This window comes from Ixodes scapularis, unplaced genomic scaffold, assembly GCF_016920785.2.
Source record: "Ixodes scapularis isolate PalLabHiFi unplaced genomic scaffold, ASM1692078v2 PGA_scaffold13__105_contigs__length_92229423, whole genome shotgun sequence".
Taxonomy (NCBI): Eukaryota; Metazoa; Arthropoda; class Arachnida; order Ixodida; family Ixodidae; genus Ixodes; species Ixodes scapularis.
In genome coordinates this window covers 72,205,229-72,216,501 of record NW_024609839.1, presented here as the reverse complement: position 1 = coordinate 72,216,501, position 11,273 = coordinate 72,205,229, and the positions used below count along the sequence as shown (strand labels likewise).

Here is an 11,273-nt window from a genome sequence, read left to right as displayed (position 1 = left end):
CAGACTACTATATTACCTAACTTTGAAAAAAAAATATATAAAAGTTTTTTTATTTTTTTTTATAAAATCGACTTTAAACTTGCATGTTTTTCTAAGTAGTAGTTTTTCAAGCAAATGCTCCGCGTTATATGTTTAGCGCAAAATATTCAAATTATAAAAAAAAGCTTAATAGTATCTTTGCAGTGATGGCAAGACCACAAAGATATATTGATTAGGTCACACAGCACAGCTTGCTAAACTTCGTCAAATATTGTTGCAGAAACGCGGTTTGAGAACGAAAAAAAAAATCAAATATAAAATGACCTAGACGCTTAATTAGCCTAATTTGCCTTTTACATCTTCTCTTATTAAAGGAATATAGAGTTAGCGACTAAATATTTCAGAGGCGTTAATTGTGAGTTAGTGTATTTTTGTGAGTCACCTTATTATACTGGGCGACAAGTGAACAAAAACCAAACTGTAAGCTTTTATAGCAGCCATAGAAACAAAATATTACATTTTCTGTTTATTTTACTTTATAAACTACTGCAATAGGTAGCTATAGAAAAACAATTAGCCAAATAAAAGATAGGCTTTTTAGAAAATCTACCTCCAATTCGCAAATGTTTTTAAATAGTCCTTGCTTTGCGAGAAAATACTGCCCTTTCTCTTTCACACACAACATTACAACAACACTACACAACAACTGAAAACACTAAACATATTAAAACAGCTCAAATAGGTCACACGGAAGTGCCGGTAAACTTTGACAAATAGCGTGCAAAAACGGCATATTGGAGAATTTCCTAAAATATATTTCCTATAAGCAATCCTGTGTAAATTGTTTATCAGAGAATAAGCCTGTTCACAGGTATGTATTAAAAAACAAACAAGAGGCGCAAATATTGAGTTAGTGCATTTTTGCGAGTAAGTTGATTACAGCCAAACAGTCAAACCAAATCAGATTTTAAGCTTTTATGGCTGCCATATAAACAAAATATTACAATTCATATTTATATTAGCTTGTAAATCACTTCAATGCCTAGCTACAGAAAAAATCTCTTAAATAAAAGGTGTTTTTTTTTTTAAATCCACCTCCATTTTGCAAAAATTTTGAAATAGTCCTCGCTTTACGAAATACACTGCCCTTTGTCATTATATATATATATATATATATATTGTAGCGAAGACGACGCTGTGCAATGGGACCGGTGAAGAAGACAACGATCGCGCGCCTTTTTTTGATTCTCGGCTAAGAGGCTGGGCAGACGGTAGTAAAAGCGGACCTGTCCTGACTCGCACCGCCTGGTCTTCCCTGTACGCTACAAGTGGTGGAGGTGCGGGCTTTCCCACCTACCTCGACGTCAGCCGTGGAGCTGAGAAGCCGAGCCCTCACATCGACAACACCAATGCCGCATTCCTCTGTCGGAATGAATACCACCACAACTTCCACGGCCACCCAAGCCGACACCACGGCCCCATCGGTACTCACCGCTCGCCAACGTGAGCCTCCCTTATTCTCCGGAATCGGGGACGCCGACGTGGACGACTGGATTGACGCTTACGACCGCGCCAGTCGATACAATCACTGGAGCGATGTCACTAAGCTGACCACCGCGGTTTTCTACCTATCCGATGTTGCAAAACTGTGGTACCTCAACCACGAGCAAGAATTTGACAGCTGGGCGACATTCGCTACCCGCCTTAAGGAAGTTTTCGGAAGACCTACAATGCGACAGATTGTGGCCGAGCGAAAGCTGTCCTCGCGGGCCCAGCAGCCAACGGAAAACTTCACGTCCTACATCGAAGACGTGCTGGATCTTTGCCGCCGAGTTGATATCAACATGACGGAACCCGAAAAGGTCCGTCATCTTTTAAAGGGAATCGCCGAGGATGTTTTCCAAGTTATCCTCGTGAGTAATCCAACCACCGTTAGCAAGATTGTGGAAATCTGTCAGCAGTTCCAAGAACTAAAAACCCAACGCTTGGCCTCAGCCGCTACAGTACAACGTCTTCCTGAGGTGAGCAGTATATCGGGGCCATCAACATATATCAACATCAACAGTTTGCGCCAGCTCATCCAGCAGATTGTTCACGAGGAGGTTTCGCAAGCTCTCCAACTCACACAGCCGTCAACTACACCAACACAATCGGCACTCCGGTCCCTCGTCCAGAACGAGATTGCGTCTACCGTGCCTATATCCTCGCCGCTTACAGCACCGGCACAGCCCATGCTGCCGACCTACGCAGAAATTGCAGCTTCACCTCCAATGCTCGGACCTCATTATCCTGCTGTAACCATGCCATACGTACAACCCTTTGGATACACTCAACCACACCAGCAAGCTACTCGCCCACAGCTCTACAACCGCCCTACCTGCTATTACTGTGGCATACCAGGACACGTTATGCGCGTATGCCGTCGCCGCCAAGCCGAAGAGTCTGCAAACGTCCATACAAGCATCACTGCGAACCCCACCCATTATAACCAGACTCCCGGATACACCCGGTCAAACTCTCCAACCACAAGGTTCGCCGGTAGTTCACCGGGATTTATATATATATATATATATATATATATATATATATATATATATATATATATATATATATATATATATATATATATATATATATATATATATATATATATATATATATGATAAGACGTGAACAGATTAACGTGTGTCTGTATAGTCTAATATATTTGTGATAACAATTAGTAGGGTGATCGCATTTAAAATCGAACACGCGTGTCGGGGTGGGTATTTTCATTTTCCTCAAAAAATTATATATTATAGCCCCATTTTACCAATGAACAAAACACTCCTAGTGCCTTTTCTTGTAAATATACGACCGATTACATTTTCTTTCGTTAAACTAAACCGCTTTAGCACATTTAATGCCAGAAATAAAAGAAGTCAAAATATCTCATCTTTGACGTTTTGGTGACATGTCTGGAGCCTTGTATCTTAGCATTCAATATACATTTTGCTAATGACTTACTATATACCTCTAGGCCTATACGTGTGCTATCGACTGGTACAACCTTAGTTTAATTTATTTTCCCGAATTAATTTATATACTTCTTACACGTAATCAAAAAGTAAATTTAGCCCAAGGCAAATTTAGTAAAAGAAAGTACATTTTCAGTTAAAAAAACTTCTAAACACAATAGAGGATATTATTTTCGTTCTTGCTGACACGTTATTATTTCACTGAAATAGATACTACATTCGCCCACAGTGTTATTTGTTATTTTGAAGATAGTAAGCTTAGCTGGATGCCGGCTCATTTAGAGATTTCGTTTTTCTCAATTAGCTTTTGGTCCAGCTGACGTACCATGTCCTCATACTTTCGCGTTCTATCTAAACCGTTAGCGTCAGATTCTCACGGAGTTTGAGCTTTTTACGATGCTCAGTTAATTTACCCGAATTGTAAACACGATTCTTGTTTCTCAGAAACCCCTTGCAATTATTCTCGTTAAAAAGAATATGGCAACGGTAGTAAACCCCCCCCCCCCCCCCCCCCGTCCTAAAAAAAAGAAAAAAAAAAGTACGCGGATGTTTTTACAGGAACAAGATACTGCAGCTATTTTCACGACACTGGTCAGCGGGGTAATTTTGGTGGCGGTAGCTCTCTGGGTGCGGAAAACCCGGAAACACAAGCGAGCGGCTGTGTTGTCGCCGCCGGGGCCCTGGGGGCTTCCACTGGTGGGCTACCTTCCTTTTCTACGAAAAAAGCACCACATCTTCTTCAGAGACCTTTCTCGCAAATACGGACCAGTCTTCAGGTGAGAATTTTCGTCGAGCTTATACTACCGGAAGAGTACGGATGGGACATTTTGATATCCCGTCGTATGATTGAGAAGCAAAGATGCGTTTCAAGATCAAATGCCTCGTACACTTTTTTTGTGTGTGCAAAATATTTTGCTTATGTCGTTAAGGCATGGCCGGCAAATAGCTTAGAGGGGCATTAAAGTGGATTTTTAAGATCCTTTTCCTATAGCGCGAGCTATACCTATCCACTCTAACTATAGCAGAAAACCCTAAATTATAATCACGCGTAGGCTTTTTCGCCCTTGAAACGCGACAAAACACCGTGACACGCACTTTTTTCTGACATATCTAATAAAAATAAAAAAAAAGTCGGCAGATACGCTTAAGACTGCTTACTTGTAGGAATTCATTCCTACACGCTGCGCATTTCTAGAAGCAGCGCGCAACGTCTTCTATCGTACACGGCGCTGCGGTGGTGACATCCCGCCTCCCCACTGCGCAGGCGCGACGAACCTTGCCGGCTTCACGACGGCTTCCGTGAAGAAGCATTGGATCGCTGTGCTTTTCTTTGTGTTTTATTTCTGAAGCGCGTCCGTTTTGACCTGGGTAGTATCCGCCGGCTTCAGAGACGAGGCATCTGCATTGCTGTGCTTTTCTTTGTTTTTGTTGTTTTTCCGAGGCGCGTCCGCTATTGACCTTTGACGGTGACAAAGCATTTGATAAGACGCGTCGCAACCATTTCGGGTGCATTTTTTTTTTGCGGCTACGGGTTTTTAGGTGCCGTTTTTACGCGGATATACACCTTTCCCAGAAACACTCGACCGCAGAGGCAACAAACCGTTTTCGAGCCCAGTCACTGAGTTTGAGGGTAGATCCTAATCGTCGTTCCTGCAAACTTTAACCGAGAGGACTGTGATTTCAATAGGCGCAGCCTGCGTAGGCGTAGTTCGAACGCTGCTGGCGGCTAAATTCTAGTCTTTTCGCGCTATATTTTGACAGAAAATTTTCCGAAAACATTGAGAAAGCATTGTACCACATTTAGAAAAAAAGAAGAAAAAAGAAAAAAAAAAACTGGAAAGTATTTTAGTTGGGTACGCGCGCGACAGAACGCATCCGACTGGAATGTTAGTTGTCGTTTTTTTTTTTTTTCTAGAATAAGTTTAGATGGCGCCGCCCGATTAGCCGCATGTCAAACGACAAAGCGCTTAGTTGTCGAAAATAATTTACAACAGAAAATAGCCGAAAGGCATGCATTTTTCACGCTCACAAATAACGTGTTCACCGATGGACAGGACACGGACATACAATTTAGAAAGTTTTAACATTCGAACAATATATTGCACGTGCCACACGATGCAGAGCTATCGGAAAAGAATTTACTTGAGAAAGCTATCAGATAACGCAGTCACAGTCGACGATAGCCATATCTTTACGATTGAACGGAATCCAAGTTGACTTTGTTTTGGGGCACTTTTTGGGGAGAGCTTCTCTTTTTCACTACAGCACCAAGGCAAAGGAACGAACGCGACTGACCCGTTTCCCACCCCGACCCGGACAACTATTTTTGGAGAGGACTCTGCGCGGATGATCTCTGGGAGGGGGGAGAACAATTCTCATTGTTCGCAAAATCGCGCAGAGGGCCGCTCGACGTCCTTCCTCTCCTTCGTTTCCCGTGAATGTTGAGCGGAAAAGCTTGAATGGCAGGCACTTACTAGCCCTATTTCTCACAGTGGAAGGTGTGAGAACATATCTAGAACATATGTAGCGAATCGCGCTGAGCGGATTTTCACAGTCCCAGAGAGTGGCAGAAAATGTCGAGCTGATAGAGCGCGCGAGAGTCGCACCAGCCGTATCAGCATTAGCAACATGGCGGCGGCCTAGGAGCGTTTTTTTGGAAAGGTGTATAGATGCCGCCGGCTCCAGTTCATGGGACAGTTAATGCCTTCGCATTAAAAAGGGCTTGTCGCGGCGTTTGGTTGCTTTTTGAAAAGCGAAAAAGGCGACGCGTGAATGTAGTTTTGGGTATTATAGGATGCTTAGGCTACGTAGATTGAGTTCCTGCCGAAAAATGATATCAGAAATCACTTTAGCGTCCCTTTAAAGGAGCACAAAATCAAAACTTGATATATCCCCGAAACACTTTGAAATGGGGGAAATATGATCCATAATATCCCTGAATGATAATCACACGTTTGCATTCTTCAGCAAATGACTATATTTTCCGTTCCAACCGACGAATTCCATAACGAGCTGGGCGAGAGCTCCAAAATCGGCCATCGAAGAGTCGCGATGCGTCTCTGGGTATTTACCGTGACGTCACGCTCGCAACGTCAAGTACCCATAAATGGTCCAGGGTATACGGTACTCACGATCGCAACCACTTGGTGGCGCCAGCTTTATCGTCAGCGCGTTACAATCCCGCCAAGTGGGAATACCCGAGGTATCGTGTGCTAGAACTGAAACGTGTGCCATGTGCCGCTCGTTCACGTGTGCCTTCATATGACACGCCGCTCCGTGGCACTGCAACTGATGGGCCTGTGACGTCAAACATTCCAACGAAGCTTGTCCCCCCCAACTACCAGGCGGTATTGGGCAATCGTTTTTGCAGCGAAGCTGTAACCTCAACCAGCCAAAGAAATTTTCGTGTCGTTGGCGTTGTAAGTAAAAAAACCCCGGCGAACTACTGAAGGCAAAACAGCATATCTCCTTTATAATCAGGCATACAGCATACAGCTCGGTGTCCGTTTCAATAAAGAAAACCGCAGAACAAGCATCAAGACCACATGACGGATGATAAGGCGCGTGTGACCATATAGGAACACCCTCCGAAGCGTTTCAGTAAAGATTAGGTTTGCAGCTGCTTCGAAAGGGGTTGACGTCATTCGAAGCCCTCGTGTGAAGTGCAAACCGCATAATGGATGATAACGGCGCCTGCGAACAATGCGAAGCAGGTTCCTTCTTCCCGCGTGTGTTTTCGTATCGGCATTATCACGGAAAAAAAGACTTCATAAGAATGAAGCTAAAAGTACAATCACCACGCATACAAAATACAGCACAACATTCGTTTCAATAAAGAATAAGCACAAAACAAGCATCCGACCCATATATTGAATGATAAGGACCTCTTGAAAACAATGCGAAGCACGTAGCGCTCACCGTATACGTTCCCGGTGAAGATTACTGTTGCCCAATCTACAGCCGCGACGGCAGCTTGCGACGTGGGGAGCGACGTCACTAGCCTTTCATATATAAAAGAGGAACCCGTCTATAACCCATTTCACCTTACGTCCGGGCGCAGCGGATGCTACGAGCTATCTTAGCCAATCCCGTTTTGTCGACGTGGCCCGTGATACGCTTTCCGCGTGTCGCTGTGCCCCCTCTCTAAGGTCACGTGACACACACGTGGCCTCCGATTGGCTCCGATGACTCGTAGCATCCGCTGCGCTTAAACGTAATATGAAACGGAGGATAGCAACTGATTTGATTGTTGCTGCAGCACCGCGATGAATAGGCCACGCATAGTTAGGACTCCCAAGGAGCAGCGTGAAGAGGAGCGGCGAAGGGAAAAGAAACGGCAATTCGACCAGCGGCGGCGTGCTGCGACCGGTGGCGGCATTTCGTATAGTGCAGTAGGCGATCGTTGCAGGTGACACCACAGCTTCGCTGACCAACCACCTTCCCAGCGTGGATTGGAGCCCCAATTTTTATTCGCTTTGAAATTAATTTTCTTGTGTTTACGGACGAGAGACAGGTATTTGTGAACTGCTGTCATAAAAGAGACCACGTTTGCACAAAGAAATAGGCGCTAAATTTTCGCTTTCCTATCCCCCTAAATTAGATTTAATAATGACAAAAAAATTATCGTATAATGTCCAACCTAAGCGCATCGCCGCGAAGCATTCTTTAAAGGGCGTAGTCTCATAACAATATTTCCCGCCCCATCTTACTAAACTGCAAACTACAGTAACATTGGGGCTAGATTGCGGTTTAAATTACACCGCCTGTGTAAATACTTGTCCGCTGAACAGTTGTCAGCGACTTTAGCAACAGATTGACGCCCATGAAAGCGAACGAACCGTCGAAAATACACCCAAACACTCGATCGCGGTTCGTAGACAAGGCGGGAGTGCACCCATCTTTACTTAAGGAAACACACGTGCTCGGAAGTCATTGGCAAAGGGCTTTCAGGAAACTTCGTCTGTCACTCTCACTTGCCGTTTCTGAAAGCGTGACTGTTTTTCATCCTTCCTGACCAACCACGGGGACCTAAAGCTAAGGGTCTTAGGGTGCTACTAGAGCCACTGTATGGGTTCCCAGAGTAACGCATTCCTTTTCTTTTTGCGTTTTGCCGACAACATACTCACTCTAGCCGATCATGTTTTGTCTTGGTGAGCAGCATTTGGCAGCATTGGACAGTAGCGATCACGTGGCACAAGCACCGCTAGACTCACCTGCATCAGCGCTTCAAACGGCTCTAATCGCCACCATCTTGGGTCCAGCAAACAACTGCTCATCGAACGCGCCTTTACGCGCCGTCTTTTCCACGCGGTTATCGTCGTTAAAAACGAGGAGGTTGTGTGTTTAGTGGCGCAATGCCTGCTTGTTGCGCTTTTGGGTGCAGCAGCAGGTCGGAGGATGGGAAGATGGTCTTCCGAATCCCGTTTGGGAAGAACGCAACTGCAAGACGGAAGAAGAGGGCTTGTCTGGTGGTAATAAAAAGGAAAGATTTCGAGCCCACTGCAACAAGCAAGCTTTGTGAGGTGAGTGCCGAATACAGCTCGTTCATTCCGCGTATCGCGGAATGAACCAGCTCCTTCAACACGCTCCATATTACTATTGCCTTCGTACCCCCGTTGACGCGTGGACCCAAGATGGCGGCGCCATGATTTTGGTTTCAGTGCCGCACCGCGGTTCCAGAACGAACCTTCGGAGTTTTGTTACTCTGGGAACCCATACAGTGACTCTAGGTGCAACGACAGAAGCTTGGACTAATTAATGGAACATGCTTTCAAACGATCAGCACCCACAAAAGACGACCTTACGGGAGTCCAGTAACCCGCATCCTGATAAGGAAATAGACTTTTTTATGGGCAGCATGCAAGAAAGTGAAACGATGCCCTACAAGGAGCGCCTGGAAACCGGTGGGCGTACGCTGCCCCCACATATCGCTTTTTTTCCCCTATAGAGTGGAGCCATTGAAAGCTGAAAGACGCATCCTTCTTTGTATTCTGTCTGTATATTGCTTATTTCACTCTTATGATAAAAGAATTATGAGTAAAAAATTAGCAAAAATACGTAATCCGGAAGTGTGCCGGTACTACCCTGTGGATGCCGCCACTGAGATTGTTGCCAAACAAAAAAGGGCGAATACGCGAAGACAAGGCTTGACTATGAAGTACGGAAACCATCCATGTACCATCACATAATTGTCATCTGGTCATGGTTATAATTTTTTTCTCTTATTTTCGTGACATATTTCGCAGTGTCCGTCTCGGAGCTGTCAACGTGGTTGTACTCAACAGCTACCAAAGCATCCGAGAAGGTTTTTCGAAGAAACAACTGTTGGCGAGAAAATCGAACGCTGTTCTTGAGCAAGCCGGAGTGTCAGGTGCGTATACGCTTAACTCAATTTTTCATTTCCTTTTCCGAGATTACCAAGGAGTTTGCAATCATTCAAACGAGGATGGAGAGATGCACCGGCAAAGTTAGTCATAAGCAATAATAAAGAAAAATCTAGATGTGAACTGCTCTGCGTAACAAAAAGAAGGTGTTCATGACACCTTACACGTGACCTTACCTGCCGACACGGGTTAATTATGCTGTTTATTAAATAATGCAATCCTTTGTGGTATTATTCAGGAGAACCAAAAGTCAAACTTCTAGGAGATTAGAAAACAACCCCGCGTGTCCTTTTACCTGCCCCTTTGCAATCACCGGGGCGCATACAGGTTTCTTTGACATCTTAAATAGGTTTAGGAAGTTAGTTATGAAGCGGGTGCATAAAGTGGTGTGACAGTGCACCTTTGAATTGGGTGCATTTGTGTTCCCTTCGAATTCAATGTGTGTAGAAAGAGGCGCAACAGTACACCTTTGAACGGGTTGCTCCTGTGTTCCCTTTGAGGGCAGCAGGTGTAAAAAGGGCAGTAATTGTACACTACTGAGCGGGGCGTATATCTGTGTTCCCTTTGAGTGAGGCGGCTTTATTAAGCGGTGCAGTGGTACACCTTCGAGTGGGGTGCATCTGTGTTTCCTATCATTTCATTGGGTGTAGAAAGAGGTGTAGCTGTACACCATTGAATAAGGTGCACCTGTGTTCCCTTCGAGTGAGATTAGTGTAGAATAAGGTGTACATGTGCACCATTCCAACGGGTGTACACATACACCCACCTTCGGAGTGTACAAATATTCCCCCAAAGGATTTGTGACAAGCACTTACACTCCCTATGGGTGTACCCAATTACACTCTTTTTTTTTTTAGAGTGTTGTGTCTGCTAGCTTGCTTGTGCTTGTTGTAGTATCAAATTTTGTGTTGAATATTCTACATACATTTGTCGCAGGTGGAGTCCCTTTCTTTTTCGCAATATTCCTTCCATATTTTAACCAGAAATTTAATACTTATGGTTATAGTTCCGTACTTCTACTGAGTCACGTTCTGATGTAGAAAGCTACGATTGTTTTGTACTTATAACTTACTGCGTCATTTTAAACAAACTGCCTACGCATTTGTTGGTGTTCTTATTTCTAAGCCACTTAAAAATTTGGGACCTCGCCGGATAAATGCTCGCTTACCATTGCAGCCCCTCCGAAAGAATAATAAATAACGACACATAAGCCGGGATCTCATCCCGGCTTATCCAGCCCACAAGTGGTATCAACAAAAGAAATCCACCAACGTCAAGATAGCAGCGGGAGGGGAGGAAACGTGAAGGGTGGCGAGGAGAATTTTTGTACCCTGCGGAAAACCTTTTTGTTGGCCAGTCTTTAAGTGAAGCGACTTTTTTTTTTCAGGGCTTACGACTCTAAATGGTAAATCTTGGATTGACAACAGAAAGTACTGCGTGCAGGCGATCAACTCGCCAGCGTATGGTCAAAGAGACATGGAAGCGCAGGTTCAGGTGAGCTGCGTTTACGTTAGTTTTGTGTGATCGAAACACAACTAATTTTTGTGAGTGACCCGGCGTGTTAGGAGTTAAATTCCCAACCTATCTCAATTTCTATATGTGCTGTTAAAAAGAGTATAATTCCCATATAATATGAAATAATGCGAGCGTTAGATTATCTAGTAAAAGACAAGGTATTTTTGCGTTTTATACTTGACGTTAAAACGCTGCGTGACAGGGATATATCTAGGATTTCATGTTTTCAGAGTTTCAGTTTTGTGAAATTCGGAGGTTTTTTTTATCGGAGTTCATTTTACGCTGGATATGCGGGGTCTGTCGGAGTCTACTTTTGTTCGATGCCCAATTTCTCAAAATTCGAAGTTTAATTTCACAATGTTCTTATTTCAGAGCGCAG

At 44.2% G+C, this 11,273-nt stretch overlaps 1 protein-coding gene across 1 annotated transcript in view; it reads left to right on the top strand.

Annotated features, from left to right (window-relative positions):
* The first annotated feature begins 3,542 nt into the window (after window positions 1-3,542).
* The window catches only part of LOC115316570 (cytochrome P450 2J4), a 28,361-nt gene continuing 20,630 nt past the window's right edge, over window positions 3,543-11,273 (top strand). The window contains exons 1-3 of the mRNA XM_042289672.1: window positions 3,543-3,772; window positions 9,242-9,366; window positions 10,767-10,873. Coding sequence (XP_042145606.1) covers window positions 3,543-3,772; window positions 9,242-9,366; window positions 10,767-10,873 — 462 coding nt within the window. The remainder of the gene's footprint in view (window positions 3,773-9,241; window positions 9,367-10,766; window positions 10,874-11,273) is intronic.